The sequence below is a fragment of the Bos grunniens genome, chromosome 7, assembly GCF_055505025.1.
Source record: "Bos grunniens cultivar Pamir isolate PY7600 chromosome 7, Bosgru_T2T1.0, whole genome shotgun sequence".
In the NCBI taxonomy this organism is placed as follows: domain Eukaryota; kingdom Metazoa; phylum Chordata; class Mammalia; order Artiodactyla; family Bovidae; genus Bos; species Bos grunniens.
Window position 1 is genome coordinate 8,205,715 of NC_141171.1, and position 21,032 is coordinate 8,226,746.

General features: G+C 56.6%; 2 protein-coding genes across 7 annotated transcripts; one reads left to right on the forward strand and one right to left on the reverse strand.

Moving 5' to 3' along the window:
* Positions 1-710: 710 nt before the first annotated feature.
* On the forward strand, positions 711-12,395 carry HACL2 (2-hydroxyacyl-CoA lyase 2). Of its 5 annotated transcripts, none has more exons than XM_086408775.1 (18): positions 739-790; positions 1,392-1,536; positions 1,624-1,763; positions 3,294-3,495; positions 3,628-3,755; positions 3,857-3,995; positions 4,084-4,195; positions 7,238-7,337; positions 7,498-7,595; positions 7,711-7,847; positions 8,806-8,940; positions 10,590-10,704; positions 10,794-10,963; positions 11,037-11,107; positions 11,191-11,262; positions 11,441-11,546; positions 11,678-11,866; positions 12,101-12,395. In XM_086408775.1, exons 6-17 carry the CDS (start codon positions 3,968-3,970, stop codon positions 11,854-11,856), a joined length of 1,323 nt encoding a protein of 440 aa, XP_086264901.1. In that variant the 5' UTR covers positions 739-790; positions 1,392-1,536; positions 1,624-1,763; positions 3,294-3,495; positions 3,628-3,755; positions 3,857-3,967; the 3' UTR covers positions 11,857-11,866; positions 12,101-12,395. The 5 variants fall into 5 exon arrangements, 4 of the variants coding, with proteins under 4 accessions (XP_086264899.1, XP_086264901.1, XP_086264900.1 ...); XM_086408774.1 differs by lacking the exon at positions 739-790 and adding an exon at positions 832-1,126; XM_086408773.1 differs by lacking the exon at positions 1,624-1,763 and having other exon boundaries at positions 711-790.
* Positions 12,396-12,397: 2 nt separating this feature from the next.
* SYDE1 (synapse defective Rho GTPase activating protein 1) lies at positions 12,398-19,501 on the reverse strand. 2 transcript variants are annotated; one of them, XM_086408771.1, is made up of 9 exons: positions 19,344-19,501; positions 17,453-17,788; positions 17,023-17,348; positions 16,704-16,896; positions 16,324-16,538; positions 15,262-15,388; positions 14,888-15,048; positions 14,092-14,317; positions 12,398-13,793 (listed from the first exon to the last, which is right to left on the reverse strand). In XM_086408771.1, the coding sequence occupies exons 1-9, from the start codon at positions 19,429-19,431 to the stop codon at positions 13,390-13,392; spliced, it is 2,076 nt and encodes a 691-aa protein (XP_086264897.1). In that variant the 5' UTR covers positions 19,432-19,501; the 3' UTR covers positions 12,398-13,389. The 2 variants fall into 2 exon arrangements, with proteins under 2 accessions (XP_086264897.1, XP_086264896.1); XM_086408770.1 differs by having other exon boundaries at positions 16,704-17,348.
* Positions 19,502-21,032: the final 1,531 nt, after the last annotated feature.

Sequence of the window (21,032 nt, forward strand, 5' to 3'; positions counted from 1 at the left end):
TTCTCAGAGGGCAATCCCAGAAGTTGACTCGGGATGGGAGCCAGTATAAAACGGCAGGGTTTGTCTTGGAGAGCAGCAGAACATTGGGGACCATAATTATTCCTCCTTTACTGATGGGGAGATCGTTTTCCAGAAGGCTGCAATGTGGCGAATCGTGGGCTGGAACGGGGACCACTCGTAGAGTGTTCCCTCTCCTTCAATGGAAGCAGAAAACCCCCAAGACTGCAGGAAGTGGGCAGAGCCTACGAGGGTAAGGGAAACAGTGGAAGCAGGCCTAGTGGAAAGAGGGCAGGCCTCTGCCTTTTCAGAATTGCGGTGGGGTGGGAGGCCGAGTCTGGAGCCAGAGAGAGGGTCAGGGTTTGATTGGGCTGAGATCACGGATGGTGACACTGGGCGAGGGGTCTGTGATCGTCCGTACTGGGCCAACGTGAAGGGGCGTACAGCATGCCTGATGTGGGAAGCAGTATGGGCTCGGAATGCAGGGAATCTGCAGGCCAGCAACTTGGGGTCACGGGGAGACCGGAGGAGGGCGGATCCGCTAGACTCCAGGCTGCTGAAAGTCGTAGAGGGGTGTGGCTTCTTGTTAAAAAAAAAAAAAAAAAGGGTGTGCGTGTGTGAGGCTTGCAGCACAAGCCAATGAAAAGCGAGGGAGGGCGGAGCCTGTGCAAGAGGCAGCCAGTAGAGACAGAGGTCTTAGAGGAGGGGCCTGTGTCCCGGAGAGTGGTTAGGGCTCCGCGCATGCGCGGAGGGGAGCCCTGGATCCAAGTGGCCAAAAGGGGCAAGGACATAGGTAATTGGCCCAACCCTTTCAAGTTGTGCGCCTGGTCACGTGACACGCAGGGCGCCGAATTCCTCTGGAGCCAGCGCCATTTCCTATGAATGAAGGTTAAAGTGCCACGAGGGTAGGAGGAGCATCCTGATACGATCTGACCTTGACTCACGGCCTGGAGTCCGGAGTCAGATTGGAGTCCAGGCCCTCGCTGGAGGGGAGGGGTCCGGCTTCAGGAGAGGGTCATGCACGCTGACTTGGGGGTGTAGTCGTGGGGTGGGCTCACCACTAGGACGAAGATTCGGGTCCTTGATATCAAAGAGAGTCGGGGCTTCCCGCGGACCCATTGAGAAGCAGGTAAATGGGAAATAATTGGAGGCGTTGTCGCCGCGTTGACTTGTGGTGGCCTAATTTAGGTGGTCGTGGTTATGTAAGGGGCGAGGGGGTTGGGCTAGCGTTGCAAGGGGCGTGGCCTGGGTAGGAGCCTGGAGGTGTAAGGGGCGTGATCGTTTAGGTGTGCGAGACAAGGGGCGTGGCCGGGATCTGGGCCGGGAGATGGGGTGTGCCTTCTGGATAATTTAATTGTCGCGTCCAAGTCCTAGCACTGCCCTTTCTTCTTTAGGTGTCAGCTCATGGAGACCGCGGTGGCTGCCGCCCCAGCTTGGGGCTTCTTCTCCTCTTTCCTGCTCCTGGCCTTTGGGACGCTAGTGGCCGCCTTGCTGGGCGCCGCTCACCGCCTGGGGCTCTTCTATCAGTTGATGCACAAGGTTCGGGGGCATACAGGGGTGGCGGGCCGGGGTCAGTCAAAGGAGTGGACTTCCGTTAGCACCGTTTCTAGCTAACCCATTTCACAGGCGAGGAGAGTGAGGTTCCGATTAATGCAGAGCGACTGACTGATCGGGAAATTCTAGGATCCGGTTGCTATTGCGGAATTGCTTCTGGGACCCTGGACTTTGCCTCTAGGAAGAGGCCACAGGCAAACTACAGCTGCCCGGTACTCCACACCCCGCCCGGCACTCCACAGCCCATCTACCCTCTTCCTTAAATGTCCCCAGTCCTTTTCACAGAGCGATGCTTCCTAACACGGTGGAGTCAGAGTACTGAGGGCAGGCCCCAGAGGATGTGGCTGGCCGTAACAGTTTTGTGAGGGTAGCTGTCTGTTCTGCTCAACGCTTTAAGCGATTTTCCCAAGTACCCAACAGTTTGTCTTCATTTTCCACAAGCGGAAACTGAGGCTCAGAGGGGGTGTGTGATGACTTGCCTTAGGTGACCTGTTTGGGGGAGAAGTGACCCCACAGACCTGGCTCTGAACTACTTGGCTCCTCGCAGAAAATCACCCTTTCCCAGACCCTAAAGTCTTTACTGAATTTGTTACAGTGTTGCTCCTGTTTTATGTTTTGGGTTTTTGGCTACCAGGCATGTGGGATCTTAGCTCCCTGCCCAGGGATTGAACCCACACCCTCTGCATTGGAAGGTGAAGTCTTGACCACCAGGGAAGTCTCCCTCCTAGCCTGGAGCAGCGCCACTATACCTGTGGACTTGTAAAGATTTAAGACAAAGGCCGGGCTTCCCAGGTGGTGCAGTGGTAAGGAACCTGCCTGCCAATGCAGTAGATGTGGATTTGATCCTTAGGTTGGGAAGATCCCCTGGAGAAGGAAATGACCACCCACTCCAGTATTCTTGCCTGGGGGATCCTGTGGACAGAGGAGCCTGGCAGGCTGCAGTCCGGGGGTTGCAAAAGAGTCGGACATGACTGAGTGACTGAACAACCACAACAGTGACAAAGGCCTCTGGTCTCTGGTGTACAGGGCTGTGTGGAAGCTGGGGCTGGGAAGCCCCAGCATCGTCTTTGCCACAGGCTGCTCCCGTGCTAGGCACTTGGTGGTTGGCAGCCTATGAGCGGGGCCTGTTCCAGTGGGTGGGAGGGGCCTGGGAGACGAGTCAGCAGTCTCCTGTTGTGGGGCCCTGATACTGGAGGGCGGGCTGTTCTGGAGTCCCAGCTGGTGGCTTCTGGCCAAGCTCCCTTGGGTTCCGTGGATCCACCTTCCCTAACCTCTCTTCCTGCTTGCGCCACAGGTGCCTTGAGAGCACTGATTCTATGGGACTTTGAATCTTGCTCAGGAGTCTTGGTCTTTGTTGTTGTAAAAGGATATATTGTCGGGAGGCTCTGATAAGATGCCTGGTGTGGCTCAGTGGTAAAGAATCCGTCTGCCAATGCGGGAGACGTGGGTTCAATCCCTGGGTCGGGAAGATCCCCTGGAGAAGGAAGTTAACCCTTTCCGGTGTTTACTGCCTGGGAAATTCCATGGAAAGAGGAACCTGGCGGGCTACAATCCATGCGGGTCTCAAAAGAGTCAGGCACGATCTAGCGACTAAACAACAGCAAAGCAACACCAAGCTTCCCCTGCCTCCCACCTTGCCCCTCCCCTACTTCCTGGGGGAGGGGTGTAATTCCTCTGCCCACCTGCCCTGGTGCCCGCACCTTGGTCCTTGACAATCTCACTCCTCCCCTCTCCCGGCCCAGGTGGACACGGCAAGCACTCGGCATGGCGGGGAAAATGTGGCAGCCGTGCTGAAGGCCCACGGTGTGCGCTTCCTTTTCACACTGGTCGGCGGGCACATTTCGCCACTGCTGGTGGCCTGTGAGAAGTTGGGCATCCGCGTGGTGGACACCCGCCACGAAGTCACAGCTGTCTTTGCCGCTGATGCTGTAGCCCGCCTGACCGGTGAGGGCAGAATGGGGAGGGCTGGGGGCTGGTGAGACTGGGATGTCTTTGAGGGGGCAGGGTTTTTATTTTGGCGGGGGGAGGAACGTGGCCGGGAGGGTGGACCCAGCTGAGACAGGCTTTGTGTTCCAGGGACAGTGGGCGTGGCTGCAGTGACGGCCGGCCCCGGCCTCACCAACACAGTGACTGCAGTGAAGAATGCCCAGATAGCCCAGTCCCCAGTCCTGCTCCTGGGTGGGGCTGCCAGCACCCTGCTGCAGGTGCCCTGTCCTGGTGAGGGTGGGGGGCAGGTGGCAGGGACCCCAGGGAGCCTGGAAGTGCTCATGTGTTGACTTCCTGGATTTTTTTCTGTCTCTACTAGAATCGGGGTGCACTCCAGGCAATTGATCAGATAGCCCTGTTCCGGCCGCTCTGCAAGTTTTGTGCTTCTGTGCGGAGAGTGCGGGATATCATCCCCACCCTGAGGGCCGCGATGGCCGCTGCACAGTCGGGCACCCCCGGTAGGTAGTGGGGCGGGGGCTGGGCAGAGGTTCCGCCCTGGGACCTGGGAGGCACAGCAGACTGAGCGTTCTCCTTGTCTCCATGCAGGCCCGGTGTTTGTGGAACTGCCTCTGGACGTGCTGTACCCCTACTTCATGGTTCAGAAGGAGATGGTGCCAGCTAAGCCGCCCAAGGGCCTCATGAGTCGAGCGGTCCACTGGTAAGTAGCCCACTCCCTCCCATATTCCCTGGCTTCTCTCACAGATCCCTGCCAGCACCCATCCTTTCTTTGACTCATTCACTGATTTGCACATTAGTTTGAGAGGAGCCAGCCACGGGGAGAGTTTCTCCTCTACCTAGAGTTTCTCCTAGGTAGAGGAGACAGCATATGCAAAGGTCCTGAGGCAGGAATGAAGTTTGTGGGCTGGTAAGCAAAGTGGCCCGTGTGGTGGCAGCAGGTGAGCAAAGGGGAGAAGGGTAGAGGCTGAGCTGAGAGCAGTCAGCAGGAGTGCCTGGGCAGACCTGGGGCTTTGTTTTTTTAAATAAATGGCTGTGGTTTTTTAAATAAAAGGTCTTGAACATGTTACAGTGTTGCTTCTGCTTTGTGTTTTTTTGGTCTTGAGGCATGTGGGATCTGAACCCCCAGACCAGGGATTGAACCTGTACCCCTGCAAAGTCTTAACCACTGGACTGCCAGGAAAGTCCCTGGGGCTTTGTTTTTAATTTGAGTCCTTTAATTTTAGGACCTTAAGCACTGGCATGGGATACCCTGGTTTGGTTTTTATTTTTATTAATTTGGCTGTGCTGGGTCTTCATTGCTATGCAGGCTTTTCTCCAGTTGTGGTGAATCAGGGCTACTCTCTTCTAGTTGCGGTTTGTGGGCTTCTCATTGCAGCGGCTTCTCTTGTTTGGAGCACCGGCTCTAGAGCATGTGGGGCTCAGTAGTTGCAGCTCCCGGGCTGTAGAGTACAGGCTCAGTAGTTGTGGCACCTGAGCTTAGTTGTCCTAAAGCATGTGGGGTCCTCCCAGGCCAGGGATTGAGGCCGTGTCTTCTGCTTTGGCAGGTGGATCCTTTACCACTGAGCCATCATGGAAGCCCTGGTTTGGGTTTTTGTTAATGATCCCTGTGGCTCTTGCTAGAGAGTGGACTTTGGGGTCAGGTGGAAGCTGGGAAGCCAGGGAGGTGGTGTGGCAGTCCCTGGGATGAGAGATGATGGTGGCCTGGAATCTAGCTGGTGGCTGTGGAATGCAGAGATGTGGATGGATCTCATATGAGTGTCTGGACCTGCAGCAGGACAGGGTAAGGGGACGGTGGGTCCCTATAGGCCCACAGCATGGGCACAGTTCACTCTGGGGCCTCCTATGGGACTTTTGAGTGGTGAGTAGCCTGGGTGTTGGAGAGAGCAGGGCATCAGGCCTGGCGTGAGATGAGCTTTAAGGTTTTCCTGGAAGAGCCGCAAGTTTCATGAAGGAACGTCTTTCCATTGAGAGGCTAAAAAAGGTTGTAAGTAGGGGCATAGACTGAGCAGAGGTATGTGACAGGGATCACTTTCTGGTCACCACTGAGGTGGACCTCGCTGAAACAGGACACAGAAAGGAGAATCAATTCTCCTCCTCTTCCCCCTCTGTCCCTTCCATTTGCCTGTCCTTGCCCCTCTGCCTTCTACTCCCCCTCCAAATATTTAGTGAGTGCCACTATGTGCTTGGTGCCAGGATGGGCATGAACAGGACAGACAGGTCCCTGCTCCCTGGGCATATGAGGAGCACCTGGAAGGCCAGCTCACGGTGTAGCAGGTTAACTCACATGTCTTCTATAATAACCCTTAGAGTTAAGACTCAGGTATTATTCAACCCATTTCACAGATTAGGTAACTGAGACCCAAGGCAGCTGAATGACTTGCATGCAGTTGTCCAGTTTGTTAATGGTGCACTAGGGTTCAGCCTGAAGGAACCTTCAGTGCTTAATTCACACAGCTATGTTCCATCTGTAACGTAGCTGGAGTGAAATGAAAGTCCAGAGAGATGGGTTCAAATCCCAGAACTGCCACTAGCTAGCTGGGAACAAATGATTAAACCTCTTTTTTTTTTTCTTCCAGTTTTATTGAGATCTAATTGACATAAACAGCACAGTATAGGTTTAAGGTGTACAGCATAATGATTTGACTTATGTATATTGTGATTAAACCTTGCTTGATGTCAGCTTCCTCATCTGCAAGCTGGACAAACATGGCTTTTTCTCTCTAGACTAAGATTTTGTGAAAAATAAAGTGAGATTATTTTGATACTGCAAAGCATATGCTGAGGTAGAAAAGAATTAATCATTATTACCTTAAATAAGAATAGGGCTGAGTCCATAAAAAAGAATGAAATAATGCCATTTGCAGCAACATGGATGGGTCTAGAGATTGTTATGCTGAGTGAAGTAAGTGCGATAGAGATGGAGAAATATCATATGACATCCCTTATATGGGGAATCTAAAAAGAAATGATACAAATGAACTTATTTATGAAATGGAAAGGGACTCACAGACTTAGAGAACAAACTTATGGTTGTCAGTGGGGAAGGATGGGGGAAGGGATAGTTAGGGAGCTGGGGATAGATATGTACATACCAAGCTTCTCAGGTGGTGCTAGTGGTAAAGAACCTGCCTGCCAGTGCAGGAGATGTAAGAGAGTCGGGTTAGATCCCCAGGTCAGGAAGATCTGGATGAAGGGCATGGCAACCCACTCCAGTATTCTTGTCTGAAGAATAACATGGACAGAGGAGCCTGGCATACAGTCCATGGGTTTGCAAAGGAACTGGACACACATGACTTAGTGCCTAGACAACAGCACAGTGTTTTGCAACATGCTTTATATCCTGAGTGGATATACCACTGGACCTTGGGAGAGACGGTCCCTTTTACATCTTACAGAGGAGGAAGCTCAGAAAAGTTAAGTCTCTCAACCAGAGTCACACAGGAAGCAGCAGAGCCAGAACCCAAGCCCACATCTGTCTGACCCAGCGGGTCTGGCCCCTGATTCTGGTGCTCCAGCCTGTGGCCCTTATTTCTCAAGGTCTGTGTCAGGTTGGGGTGGTCACTGGAAGCTTCCAAGGGGAAACAGGCCACTGGGCACTTGGCCGCTGGGGTCTGTGTCCCCAGGCCACTGCTCATCCACCTCTGTTCCTGCCCTTTCCAGTCCTTTTCTGGGCCCTTCTCTTTCAGCTTCTGAAACCCTGGTAATTACTCCTGGTAATGGCCTCTTCCTCTTCTCTTCGCAGGTACTTGGCGAATTCCCTGGCCAACCTCTTTGCAGGAGCTTGGGAGCCTCAGCCTGAGGGACCTCTGCCCCTGGACATTCCCCAGGCCTCCCCCCAGCAGGTGACTTACCTCTCTTCCCTGGCCAGGGACCCCCCCCACCCCTCCTCCAACCTCTGCCACATGCTGAGTGGCTTCTCTCTGAATCGGTATCGGGGTTGTCAACTTGGGGGCCTCCTGGTGACCCGAGGTCAGCTCTTTGAGCCCCCACCTCTTGCCCCAGGTTCAGCGATGTGTGGAGATCTTGAGTCGGGCCAAAAAGCCCCTCATGCTAATTGGGAGCCAGGCCCTGCTGCCTCCGACATCCTCAGACAAGCTTCGGTGAGAAGCCTCCGGCCTGCCCTTATTGTTAGGGTCACATGCCTGGTCCCCTGGTGCCCTGGGAGGACGGGCAGGCCCTGGGCCATACTCACTTCTGTTCTGCCTGGATCCCTAGGGTTGCCGTGGAGACCCTGGGCATCCCTTGCTTCCTGGCGGGGATGGCACGGGGACTGCTGGGCCGCAACCACCCCCTCCATTTCCGGCAGAACCGCAGGGCTGCCCTGAAGAAGGCAGATGTGGTCGTCCTGGCAGGTGGGCCTGGTCCTCCTACCCTCCCTCCCTTTTCGCTCCCTCTAGGTACCTCCCTGCCCATGTGACCTTGCCCCCCTAGTTGGGTACTGGCTGGCACCTAGTCTCATAATCACCCACCCTCCTACCTCTCACCCCTAATTTCTCACCAGGTGCCAGTCGTGTCTGGGACCCAGCTTTACACAGAAGGGCATGGACAGAGAGTGGGCACCTGTGGGGCTGTGTATACAGTACTTGCATATATATGCATTATATAACATTGACACAGCCCGTACACATATCTTCTTACATAAAGTGCTCTGAATCCTGCTAGGCAAATAATAGTTTTATCAGTTAGCAACTGTTGTATAATAACCACCCTAAACGCCATGGCTTACAACGCACTTATTATTTCTCAAGACCCACCCATGAGTTAGTTGACAGTTTTTTTCTCATTTTGGCAGGGCTCATCCTTGAGTCTACATTCAGGGATGTGGGAAGGCAGTGGTTGGGCTGGCTCGTGTACTTGGGGGTTGACTGGCTGCAGGACTGGGCTAGCATGGCCTCGGTTGGGGTAACTGAGTTTTCTCTCTCCCCCTACCTCCTCCTCCATGTTTCTCATCATCCAGCCAAGCAGCCTGGCCTTCTTCACTTGGTGGGTGATGAGAAACATGCAGGGCTTGGGGAACAAGGTTATATCAGAGAGAAGGGTGGAAGCTGCGAGGCTGCTGGAGGTCTGGCTTCAGGAACACACGCCATGACTTCTCGCACATTCTTACAGGCCAGAGCACCATAGGTCCGGGGGCCAGTCTAGGTTCCAGGAGTGGGGACCTGCAGTCTTATTGCAGGTGGCACTGGCACAGGGAGAGGTGAGGGATGGGGACCTTTCTGCATTCGGGCTACCACAGTGGATTGAGTAAGGTGGCGGGCACCCCCAGGAAGCTGGTCCTGGGTCTGCTGAGACCCCGTCCCCTTTCCCCAGGAGCAGTGTGTGACTTCCGCCTGTCCTATGGGCGTGTCCTCAGCCGCAGCAGCAAAATCATTGTTGTCAACCGTGACCGGAAGGAGATGCTGATCAACTCAGACATTTTCTGGAAGCCCCAAGAGGCTGTGCAGGGTGAGTCCCTCCTTTTGTATGTGTCGCTTTTCTTCTGGCCTCTGCTGACAGCTGGCTTGAGCTGGGTGCTGGTGACCAAGGCCTGGATCCTGCCACAGGGGGCACCCAGTTGGCTGGAGATGCATATTTGTCCCTTAGACTGGTAGGTGCTTCTGGATGAACTAAGGGTAGGGTTTTTTTTAGAAATTTTTATTGTGCATAAAATGGTCATTCCCCTTCGTAGGTCAGTTGTTACTACCTCTAAAACTGTTTACTGTAAACCAGAGCTTCCCAGATGGCGCTAGTGATAAACAATCCTCTTGACAATGCAGGAGATGCAAGAGATGCGGGTTTGATCCTTGGGTTGGGAAGATCCCCTGGAGGAAGAAATGGCACCCCACTCCAGTATTTGTGCCTGGGAGATCCCATGGACAGAGGAGCCTCTTGGGCTACAGTCCATGAGGTCACAAAGACTCAGACCCGACTGAGCACACACGCACATGCACACACAGCATGTGTACCAGGGGGAAGGCCCGGGAATGTGCATGTGATCACGTTTCCTGACTGTACTCTCCCATGTTGCCCACTGCCCTTAGGGCCTGCCCTGGGGTCTCTCAGTTTTTCTGTCATGGCTCTTCTACCCCTGTTCAGTCCTCTTCCACAGCCTTTCCGTGTCCTGCTTTGCCCATTGTTCCAAGGACGTTGACTCTACCCTGCAGTGTAGGTGAGAGGGAACTTGTGTCAGGCAAAAAAGTGGCACCATGTGCATTCATGTTTGGGAAGACCCACTGGAGCAGCTGATGGGCAGCAAGTTGGAGAGGACCACGTAGAGGCAAGGGGGCTGTTAAGGCCAGGACAGCAACCATGAGGCCTGGAGTTGGGATGGGCAGGGAGGAGAAACTCAGCTTCGCTGAGCCTCTTTGTGATCATTTCTGAGATGGAGCTGATGAAAGGTACATCGTCATTGGCTAATTTGGTTGCTCTCCAATACTCTGTGTGCCTGGGTTGTTGAGATGTACTTGGACGATAGAGGTGTGTTTAGTGACATGTTTCAGAGGCAGAATTGACCTGCCTCTGTGTGACCTAGGGTGTGAAGGGGGAGGCAGGAGACAGAGGCAGATATGAGTTTCTAACTCACTTTGTAATTTTTTTATTTTTGGCTGCACCGGGTCTTCATTGCTGCATGGGCTTTTCTCTGGTTGTGGCCAGTGGGGGCTACTCTTTAGTTTCAGTGTGCAGGCTTCTTACTGTGGGGCTCCTCTTGATGTGGAGTACAGGCTCTAGGGTTCCGCTCCTGGGCTCCAGAGCACAGGCTCAGTAGTTGTGGTGCATGAGCTTGGTTGCTCAGTGGCATGTGAGATCTTCCCGGACCAGGGATCGAACCTGTGTCTCCTGCATTGGTAGACGGATTCTTTACCACTGAGGCCCCAGGGAAGCCCCGCCAACTCACTTTGGCCTTGCTCTCCCTCACCCCTGTTGCCCTAATCCTGGTTCTGGCAGGCTCTGGGGTATTTCACTCATTTTGCCTTAGGCCATCTCCACCCCCACCTTCCCCGCTACCTGCTTCCTTGCTTCAGATGCCTGTTGGCTTCCTGCTGCCTTTGGGTCTCTGGTGGTTAAAGGGTAGGAGGTGGCCTTCTCCCCACAGCTGTGCCCTCTTCCTTCCCCAGGAGATGTGGGCTCCTTCGTGGTGAAGCTGGTGGAGGGCCTCCGGGGTCAGATGTGGGCCTCAGACTGGGCAGAGGAGCTTCGGCAAGCCGACCAACAGAAGGAGCAGGCCTTTCGGTGGGGGCTGGGTAGAGTGGACTTGGTGGGTCATGGGTTCCTGGCGGGCTAGGCTGCTGGCTCTGCTGACCTGCCTTGCTCCGTCACAGGGAGAAGGCACTGATGCCCGTAGCCCAGCATCTTAACCCGGTGCGGGTCCTGCAGCTGGTGGAGGACACTCTGCCTGACAACTCCATCCTGGTGGTTGATGGCGGGGACTTCGTGGGCACAGCTGCCTACCTGGTGCAGCCCCGTGGGCCCTTGCGTTGGCTTGATCCTGGTAAGGGCAGACCTACACCTGGGGCAGCTTGCACTCCTCTGGGCCTCTTTACACCTGCTCTTGGTTCTCCTAGGGGCCTTTGGGACTCTGGGGGTTGGTGCCGGATTTGCACTTGGGGCCAAACTGTGTCGGCCAGATGCTGAGGTGAGTCAGAGTGTGCTGGGTGCAGGAGGCTTGCTGCTTTCTGGGCCGTAAGCCAGCCCAACCATCCTTGGTACCCACCTCAGGTCTGGTGCTTGTTTGGGGATGGAGCGTTTGGCTATAGCCTCATCGAATTTGACACCTTCGTCAGACACAAGGTGACCGGGCGGGCTGGCCTAAGGGAAGCTCAGAGCCTGGGATTCTGGGAGATATCCTCAGGGGTGGACTGGGGAGGGAGCTCCTTATCTGGCAGAGGTCCTGTCCCTGCCTCTCACCTGCCGCTGGCCAAGCCTTGGGACTGAAGGCCTTGGCCTGGCCTCCTCTCCCTCCCTGCAGATCCCAGTGATGGCCTTGATAGGAAATGATGCTGGCTGGACCCAGATTTCCAGGGAGCAGGTGCCCTCTCTGGGCAGCAATGTGGCCTGTGGCTTGGCTTACACTGGTGAGAGGGGCCTGGATGGGCGGGGAGGGGGAACGCCATTTCAGGGTCAGCTGAACGTGTATTCCTCTCCTGGGCTACCTGCATGGGGGGCTGGGTTTCTGCCACCATTCTGACTTGCCCTCCCGTTTCAGATTATCACAAGGCAGCCCAGGGACTGGGGGCCCAGGGCTTGCTGCTCTCACGCGAGAATGAGGATCAGGTGGTCAAGGTGCTGCGTGACGCCCAGCAGTGGTGCCAGGATGGCCACCCGGTTGTGGTCAACATTCTCATCGGGAGGACGGACTTCCGGGACGGCTCCATCGCCATGTAGGGCCTCACGGGTCAGTGCTCTTGACTCTCTTCCCACCTCTGGACTGTGCCTAGCTGGCTTGGAGTTTTATCCTTGCCTGCCCTGGGCCTAAGCCATGAGGCCCAGTGACCCTGCAATCTTCCCTGAGGACAGGGAGGGGCTGGACGGAGTCAGAGCTAAGAGAGGCTCTGACAGCCCTGGGGAGTCCTTGGGCCTATTTGTGAGCTCAACTGTGTCCTTTCTCCCCTCCTCACTTGTTGTTCAGTCGCTAAGTCGTGTCCAGCTCTTCGCGACTCCATGGACTGCAGCACGCCAGGCTCCTTCATCCCTCCACTATCTCCCAGAGTGTGCTCAAATTCATGTCCATTAAGTCGGTGATGCTATCTTAACCATCTCATCCTCTGCTGCCTCCTTCTCCTTTTGCCATCGGTCTTTCCCAGCGTCAGGGCCTTTTCCAATGAATTGGCTCTTTCGCATCAGGTGGCCAAAGTATTGCAGCTTCCTGTCTCACACACTGAATAAACCACGTCTGCTCCGTGGGGGCCCAAGTACTCATCCCAGAACCTGTGCATATTGATTTATTGTCCACAAAGATGGAAGTGAGGGAAAGAGGGGGGAGACAGGAGGGGACCCTACTCTCCCACTGGAACTCGGGGGCTCACTGAGGCACCATTACTGGGGATTTCAGGGTGCCTGGGCACTGCAAACTCTTCCCCCCACCCCCTCTGTGGTCCCTGAAAGAGCCCCACATACCCACTCTAGACACGTCCATACACATTACTCCTCACACACAGGCACACACGCAGGGAGGCAATAAATATGTTCCGTACCAAAGTGCCCCCAGCCTGACACTTCAGGTGGGGCCCCTCCAAAAGGGAGGTCTTATAAGTGCTTAATTTCTTCAGGAATGGGGAGGAAGAATTGGGGAGGGGAAGGGCCAGACTCTTGCTATCTACTTTTGCTGGTTTGAGGCAATTATGAGGTTTTCCCTGGAAAAGAGGGTGGCGAAACCACTTGTTTTCCTATAAGCCCCAGGCTGCTCCTATCTATCCAGAGCCCAGGAGAGGGGCTCCCCCGACACCCTGCCTCAAACAGCACTTCTTCATAGTCCTGGGGCCCACTGAGGGAGAAGCAGAGTGCAGTGCTCAAAGCTAATACTGATTTGGTTGGCAGCAGCAAGGACTGACTGGGAGGGTGTCTCACCATCTCAGGGTGATGCTCACAGTAACTGGTGTTTCCCTGGCTAAAGATGGCGGCCCTGCAAGCAGAACTGCCTTTTGGCAGCCAGGAGAGAAGCCCTTGGTACTCAAGAAAAGACGGCCACAGTAGCTGGTCCCTAAAGTCCCCCATGCCCGGCCGTCGCAACCAGTGTCCAAATACTGAGTACTGGAAATAGGGAATGATTCTCAGCAAAGGATCGGCTGGTCGCTAGGCAATTCCCCAGTAACCAGGAGTTAGGCCTGAGCTACAGGTCTGGTCCTCCCTAGGTCGTTAGGGCACCGCCTTAGCAACCAGGAGCCTGGCCTTAGTAATTGGGGTCCAGCCCCGCCCGGCTCAGAGACACACGTTGATCTGCTTGGAGAGCTCTCTCTCCAGGTCCAGGATGAGGGCATCAAAGTCTTTGAGGTTCAGGTGCGGGTTGAAGGGCGCCTCGAAGTCGTCTTCAAAATCGGTGGCGCCAGTCGGCTCTCCAACCTCGTCGTCCTCATCTTCACTGTCGCTGCCCGTCACGTGGTCGTAGTCTGGCCCGGAGAGGAAGTCCCGCCCACAGGGCAGGAAGTCCCGCCCGCAAACACTCCAGTCACCCGCGTAGCGGTTGCTCGGGGGGCTTTCGGGACCGCCCCGGCCGCGGGGCCGAGTCACCACTTCGGGGCTCGCTAGCGGCAAGTGCAGCGATGGCTGTCGTTTGGGCCGCAGGTACGGGACGAGCTCCGGAGGCTCTGGGGGCCTGCGGGGATCTGCAGTGGGAGAGGGAGGGCTTGGGTGACGTCACGTCCAGAGGCGACACCTAGGCCTCTGATTGGCTGTTTAGGTAATCACGCCCCTTACTGGCCTGTCGAAAGGCAAGGCCTTCGACCGGATCGGGATTTCACTGGCTGAGCTAGTACTGGTTGCTCAGGCAACTAGGTACTGGTTTTCACTCTGACGAGGGGGCGTGCCTCGCCTGAAGCCCAAGACTCTTAACTGGCCGCCAGAGAAAGCATCGTCTGGGATACCAGGCTCGTTTCCGCGGCGCGGGGGCGGGGGCCAGCTCACCTGGCCAGGCTTGCAGCAGGTAGTGCAGCACCTCGATATGGCGCTTGAAGTCCACCGCATTCGAGAGACCCGGGCCAGAGCTGCGGATGCGGGGCCTGGCGGGTGCCTGGCGCGCTGGCAGCAGCACAGGACCGAAGCAAACGGCCAGGTTCTGCGGAGTCATGCGGTTGTGGGCGTGGAAGGAGGAGACAAGGCGCAGGTGGTCCAGGAGAAGCGTCAATGTAGCCTGAGAGAAGAGGGTTGGGCGAGTACGAGATGGGCAAAGTCGGTCCCCTGTCGCACTCAAGGCAGACTAAGGCGGTTCAGAATGGGGAAACTGAGATTCAGTCTCATAGCTGGGAGATGATCCTGCCAGAACTTAGCTATTAGTATTATGCTCCCGTTTTGCTGGAGGGAAGACTGAGGCCAAAGGTAACAACTTTGAAATGGCAGAACTTGGGCTTGAACCTTCTCCTCTGTGTGTTAGGCAGGGCTGGTAGTAATCCCATTTTACAGATGAGGATATTGAGGCACAGAGGCAGGATCCCACAGCCAGGAACCTCCCTTACGGTAGGTTGACAGACCTCTGTTGAGTCTGTTAATTTCGATACATTCTGCCTGTGAAACCTGAGGCAACTCACTCAACTGCCCTGGGCCTTGGCTTCCATTATCTATAGTGGGGACACTAACAGCACTAGGAGTGTGATGGTGCCACACATTCATGGCCATCACCAGCCCAGGCATGGGAGAAACATTCTGCTGATGCCAGTTCACTCCCTGTCCTGCCCACTCTCCCCACCCCCCAGGCCCAACTCACCCTCTCCACATCTGGCAGGCAGCTGAGGAGCTCACGGGTGCCCTCAGTGCTGGATGGAGCCCTGCTTGGGGGCCCTCGGGCCATGGCCTCCAGCACCACCTGATAGAGGGGCTGGGTGATGAGTGGGGTAGGCAGCTCCCGAAGATAATCCTTGAGGATGCCTGTGGATATAGGGCCCACACTAGTTAGGGCACCCCTGAGTTCTGAGGCTGGAACTTCAGCAGGGGTTGGGAGGGGGGCAAGAGGAGGAGGACAGGTGCAGGAAGGTAAAAACAAGGCCAACAGAAGGGGTGAAGTCCTAGAGGGACCACAGGGACTGCCTTGAGTTGAGGGTTGACTGGGGAGCAGGCAGGAGAGCAAAGGGGCAAGCTGACCGGTGATGACATTGATATCAGGGTACAGGTCCTCAGAGAGGCAGACAGCTGCACTGTCTCGCTCAAAGGCATCGCGAAGCTCTTTCTTCACGGCTGCCGAGCCGCACAGACGGTATAGCCCCACCACCTGGGGGTAGGAGCAGAGAGGTGTCTTTTTTGTCAGAGTACAGACTGATGTGGGCCCTATGGGGTGAGGGCCAGAGGCCTGGATCCAGGTGGCAATGGGCTGAGAGGTTGGGGGCTGGCTGAAACTTCACTGGCTGCCTTTCTGTTCTTCTGACACCTGTCATGGGGGACCCCATCTGGCTGCTTGGACAACCCAGCCCTGTAAACCCTCCAAATTACTTGTCCTGGCACCCACCTCCTTTGACTCAGGAAACCTTGACTCCTTTTCAGCTTACTTGTCACCTCCTCTGGAAAGCCTTCCCTGTCCTAACCAGCAGGTCAGGTCCTGCTTTAAGTTGTCCCAGCTTCTTCACTCTTATCCCAGCCTGTTTCTTATATGTGATTTATTAGTCATGTCTTTCGGAGAAGGCAATGGCACCCCACTCCAGTACTCTTGCCTGGAAAATCCCATGGATGGAGGAGCCTGGTAAGTTGCAGTCCATGGGGTCGCTGAGGGTCGGACACGACTGAGCGACTTCACTTTCACTTTTCACTTTCATGCATTGGAGAAGGAAATGGCAACCCACTCCAGTGTTCTTGCCTGGAGAATCCCATGGATGGGGGAGCCTGCTGGGCTCCCGTCTACAGGGTTGTACAGAGTCGGACACGACTGAAGTGATTTAGCAGTAGCAGTAGCAGTCATGTCTTTCCCCCCACCAGACTCTGAGCTCCGAAAGGGCTGGGATCCTATGTTATCTAATGAACAGAGGACCCATGAGTTCTGGGCTAGATGCTAGGATCTGGGGGTGTGTAGGGAGCTCCTGCCCTTGTCTAGGCTGGGATTGGAGCTAAGAGTTCCCCAGGTGGGGTAGGGGGAAGCCTGGCCTCCATACCCTGGGTATTCTGGGGAGTGGTTCTGAGGTCTGGGGGCTAGCTAGGGTGGGGTGAGGGACTTACCCGCAGCCCTCGGCGCTCGATCTGCGCAACACACTTCTGAATAATGAGAGGCACCTGGCCAGGGGACTGCTCACGCTCCACCAGCAGGGGCAAGGGCAGCCCAAAGACTCGGGGCTCAGCTGTGCTGGGTGATTCTTGTTGCTCCGACAGGGTCAGCTTGGCATACAGCAGCCCTTGGGGCTCGAGGCGCACAGCCAGCTGCTGGGCCTGGCACCCTAAAGACACAAGGGGGACTTCCTGAGTGGGGTCTTCCCCCATCACTTCCTGTGCCCTGTCCCCTAGGCCAAGCTACGTCCCCACCCTGGGCACTCTAGAGGAAGGAGGGAGCTGGGAGCCGAGTCCTGTGCCCTCCCCGCCCCCTCCGAGACCATGCACCCTACCTCGGAAAACCGTGGGCAGCAGCACAGTGCCTTGGGCGCAGGGCCGGTGCCGCCGGACACCGGGGTCCCAGGCCAGCACCAGGGCCCGCAGCAGCCGGGCTGCCTCGAGTTCCAGGTGAAAGGTGTGGTCCAGCCGCAGGAAGTCTGGCCCCCCACGCAGCGGCCCGGTTCGGGCCCGGGCCACCCCATCCACCTGCAGCAGGCAGCAGAGGTCTCGCGGAGTGGCCCCAGGCGCCGGCCGCAGCCCCCCCAGCCCGTACAGGTGCAGGCTGAGGCGGCCCCAGAGCGCAGCCGGGGGCGGCCGGGCGGAGGGGCCCACCTCATAGGGGCGGAAGGCAGTGGGTGACGGAGGCCCCGCGGGGCGCTCAGGAGAGTCGCCATCACTGAGGTAACCCGCCCTCGGGCCGCGTGCGCCCTCAGCTACTGCTGTCCGCCCTGGGGTCCCCACGCTGCTGTCCAGGTGGTAACGACTAATGACCGAGCCCTCGGGGGCGGCCCGCTCGCGCTCTCGGCTCGTCCGGGTGCTCCGCAGACTCAGTCGGCGCCGCAGCTCAGGCAGCTTCTTCATCTTCATTGAGAGGCGCCTGGCTGGGCCGGGGGACTTGGTGCGGGAGGCTTTGGTCGGGGGGCTGGCAGGGACTGTGCCTGTGAAGACAGCAGACCTCAGGGTTCAGAATTCTGGGCTTGGGATGGGGGTGATTATGCTTGTAGTCACCTTGCAGGCCCCAGGGTGGGAGGCTTGTGCTCACCTGGAGAGGCCGGGCTGTCTGCCTCAGCTGAGCCTGGCTGTGGGCCTGGGAGCTCCGGTGCTGGGAGTCTGGGGTCCTCCTCTGGGATGGGGTTGTACCAGATCTCACCAGCAGGCTCCCCACTGCCAGGTGCCCCCGGCCCCAGAGTGGCCTCCTCTGGTGGCTTGGCCCCGCCCAGCACCCAGCGGCGGCTGCTGGGCTCCAGGCTCTGCAGGTAGGCACCGTGAGCCGGGCTCCGAGATGCCTCAGGGCTGGGGGGCCCCTCCGCTCCAGCCTGGGGTCCTTCTGGGGCCTGGGGCTCTGGGGGACTGGGCTCCGGGCGCTGGGCTGGTCGGCCTGGCAGAGAGCAAGGGGAGTGAGATGCAGCCCCCCACTGCCCCCAGAGCAGCCCCAGCCCAGGGCTCTTCCCCTATGGGACATGGGGTGCACTCAGCCTGTACACTCCCCACATTCATTTGGAATGGGTGGCTGCAGGCTGGCAATCTCACCTGCTACCAGCTCCCTGCCCACAGCTCCCTGCCCTAGTGTCCCAAACAGGACTCGGTCCGTCTGCCCTCCAGCCTCAGAGGTCCAGAGGGGTTTCTCCGGGCCTGGGCCTTGTATTCCCCACTCTACGTCCCCATGCCTCTCTTTAATGCTGGCGTGGAGCCCCGTGCTTGTGCCTTCTCAGTGGGTGGCTTCGGGGAAACCACTTGCCATCTGAGTCTCACTGTGATCTCAGCATGAGAGCGCTTCCTAGGCACTCATATCTCAGGCACACACACAGCCCATGGTGGATGCTGGCTAGCTTGCTTAGAAGACCAGAGCAGGCGTGACAGTGAGTGTGTGGCTGCCAGGTTCTTTACCCGTAGCATGTCACTCCCCACCCTGCTGCCTTTCTTTCCAAATCTTGCCCCAATCCTGGAGCTGACCGTGTGTTTTAGCCCAGACAGACCCCAACAGTTTTGCTTTAGGAACCACCCCCCTCCCACCCCGCCCCACTCCCCTGCCCCGCCGCTGCTCCATCCTCCCCTTCGACATCCTGGGCTGTTTCCTGTGTGTGTTTGTGCGTGGGCACCCCTGTCCCTTCTCTCTGCCCTGGGAACCCTGGGAATCTCTGGGAAGACCGCTGGGGGGAAGTCAGATCCATGAAGTCCTCTGGCCCTCCCTCCTTTAACCCCTTCCTTTCCGGAACTTCCTGTCCCACGCAGCTCCCATGTCTTTAAGGTCTTCCATGCCGACTCCCTCCTCTGGTCATCTCATACTTCCACTCCCCGAGTCTCTCTGGGCTCTCATTTAGTAGCGTAGTCCACAGAGCTGTTAAGTCGCTTCACTGGCATTGGGTAAATCACCCAAACTGCTCCATGCCTCAGTTTCCCCACCTGTATAGGGGGCAGTTTCCTGCGGCTGCCTAAGGTGGGTGTAGCTGCAGTTACGGGCTAGTAGGTAAGAGGGGACTGGGAGGTGGCCCCCACGATCGACGCACAGCCTCTCCCTCCTCTGCAGGGTGTACGCCCCCGTCTCCCATCCCTGGTCTCTAGGGCACAGGGTGTCGCCAGCCTGGCCTGACTAAGCCCAAGTTTCTCAGCCTCCCAGCTCCTCCTCCCCACCACTCTCCAGGCGCTCAGCCTCGGCCCCATTTCCTGTCAGGGGTGAGGCCCCCTCCCGGGCCTCCCGAGGAGCCCGCAGCGCTGGCATCCCTGGTCAAGCGCACATAACGGTCCGCGCCCCCTCTCCCCCCCGGCCCGTTATTTTCACGACCCTTGCCTGCCCCCGCCCCCAACCCCGACCCGCCGGGGGTTTCCGCGGGGCTTCTCCTGTCCCCTCAGCTGTCCCTCTTTGGGGCCCTGGGACCCTCTTTCAAGCCGGGCGGGGTTCGGGGCCCCTTCTTCCCCACCTCCCTCTCTCTCACCGCGCTCCTTTGCGTCCGACTTTTTCCGGGGAAGTTTCTCCCGGCCCCGAAGGCGGGAGAAGGTCTTCCTGAGCAGCGGCTCGGCCATGCTGGGGCCCGGGCCGGGCTGAGTGCGCGCCCCGGGCTCCGGCCGCGCCGCCCCCCGCCCCGCCCGGTCTCCCTGCCCGCCCCCCGCCCCGCGCCAGCAGGAAGCGCATTCCGGGAATGCTTGGCCCAAACTTTTTTTTTTTGCCCTTCCCGCGGCCTGAGCGAGCGATGCTGGGAGTTGTAGTCAATCGCCAGGGCCGGGCGGGGGACCTGTCACTGGCTGTTGTCTTTCCTCTTACCCACCCTCCATTAGTGACCGCATACAGCAGGTTCTCTTGAGTTTACTTCCAAAAGGCGTCCTGCACAAATCCACAGATCTCTTCTCTTTCCTCCCATCCACTGCTCCAGCCTGGTGCAAGCCCTGGCATCGTTTATTTTGACAACATCCCCTCTTCCCTTAGTTTCCCCGGATGCCACTCTCTTGCCTTCCTCCTCCATCCAGTTCTCCACTTCTCTCTCTCCCCAAGTCCAGTTACTACTGCTCTTTAACAAACCACCCCAAAGCTTAGTGGTTGTAAATCAGCCGTGCTATGATGCTCACAGATGCTGTGGGCTAAGGATTGGGGCAGGACAGAGCTGACATTGGTTGTCTCTACTCTTTTGTTGGAAAGATTTCAAGGTTTGGGGTGACTCAACAAACGAAGGGCCAGGATCATCTGGAGGCGTGTTCACTTACAGAACTTGCAGTTGATGCCAGGTGTGTGCTGGGACTGCCACAGGAGCTGTGGCACCTCCACAAGCCTCTTGCCAACAAAGGTCTGTACAGTCAAACGTGTGGTTTTTCTAGTAGTCATATATGGATGTGAGAGTTGGACTGTAAAGAAGGCTGAGTGCAGAAGAAATGAGGCTTTCAAATTGTGCTAGAGAAGACTCTTGAGAGTCCTTTGGACAGCAAGGAGACCAAACCAGTCAATCCTAAAGGAAATCAAGCCTGACTATTCATTGGAAGGACTGTCATTGAAGCCCCAATACTTTGGCCACATGATGTAAAGAGCTGACTCATTGGAAAAGACCCCGATGCTGAGATAGACTGAAGCAAAAGGAGAAGAGGGTGGCAGAGGATGAGATGGTTAGATAACATCACTGACTCTATGGACATGAATTTGAGCAAGCTCCTAGAGATAGTGAAGGACAGGGGAACCTGGTGTGCTGCAGTTCATGGGTGAGAAAGAGTCGGACACGACTTAGTGACTGAACAACCATCCTCTTGGTGCGAACTGGATTCCTCCTAGCAGATCAGCAGTCAGGGTAGTTGGATTTCTTACAGAGCCACCCAGGGCTTCAAAAAACAAAGCAAAAGCTAAATTTCCTTTACTGATCCAGTTTGGAGTGTCACACTGTTTTACTTTTGGCACCAGATTCAAGAGGAAGGGACACAGACTCCACCTCTCTCAATGGGTGGTGTGTCATGGTGACCTTGTAACATTCTTTGTGCAAGAGAATGTGGGATGGGAGGTGTTTTTGTGGCTGTTTTGGAAAATTTAACCATCTTACTCCTATATTCCATTCTCCATGCAGTGCCTAGAGTGGACTTAAAAACCCAAAATCAGATCATGGCATGCCCCTGCTGAACAGTCTTCCCATAACTGCTCACTCCACCTA

Coding starts and splice junctions, on each gene's coding strand:
- HACL2 (XM_086408773.1), top strand. CDS start 1,402: ATGGAGACCGCGGTGGCTGCCGCCCCAGCTTGGGGCTTCTTCTCCTCT. Junction 7,596..7,710: donor ACATCCTCAGACAAGCTTCG/GTGAGAAGCCTC, acceptor CTGGATCCCTAG/GGTTGCCGTGGAGACCCTGG. Junction 7,848..8,805: donor AGATGTGGTCGTCCTGGCAG/GTGGGCCTGGTC, acceptor CCCTTTCCCCAG/GAGCAGTGTGTGACTTCCGC.
- SYDE1 (XM_086408770.1), bottom strand. CDS start 19,431: ATGGCCGAGCCGCTGCTCAGGAAGACCTTCTCCCGCCTTCGGGGCCGG. Junction 15,389..16,323: donor TCGAGCGCCGAGGGCTGCGG/GTAAGTCCCTCA, acceptor TCCTACCCCCAG/GTGGTGGGGCTATACCGTCT. Junction 14,318..14,887: donor GCCTGCCAGATGTGGAGAGG/GTGAGTTGGGCC, acceptor CTCTTCTCTCAG/GCTACATTGACGCTTCTCCT.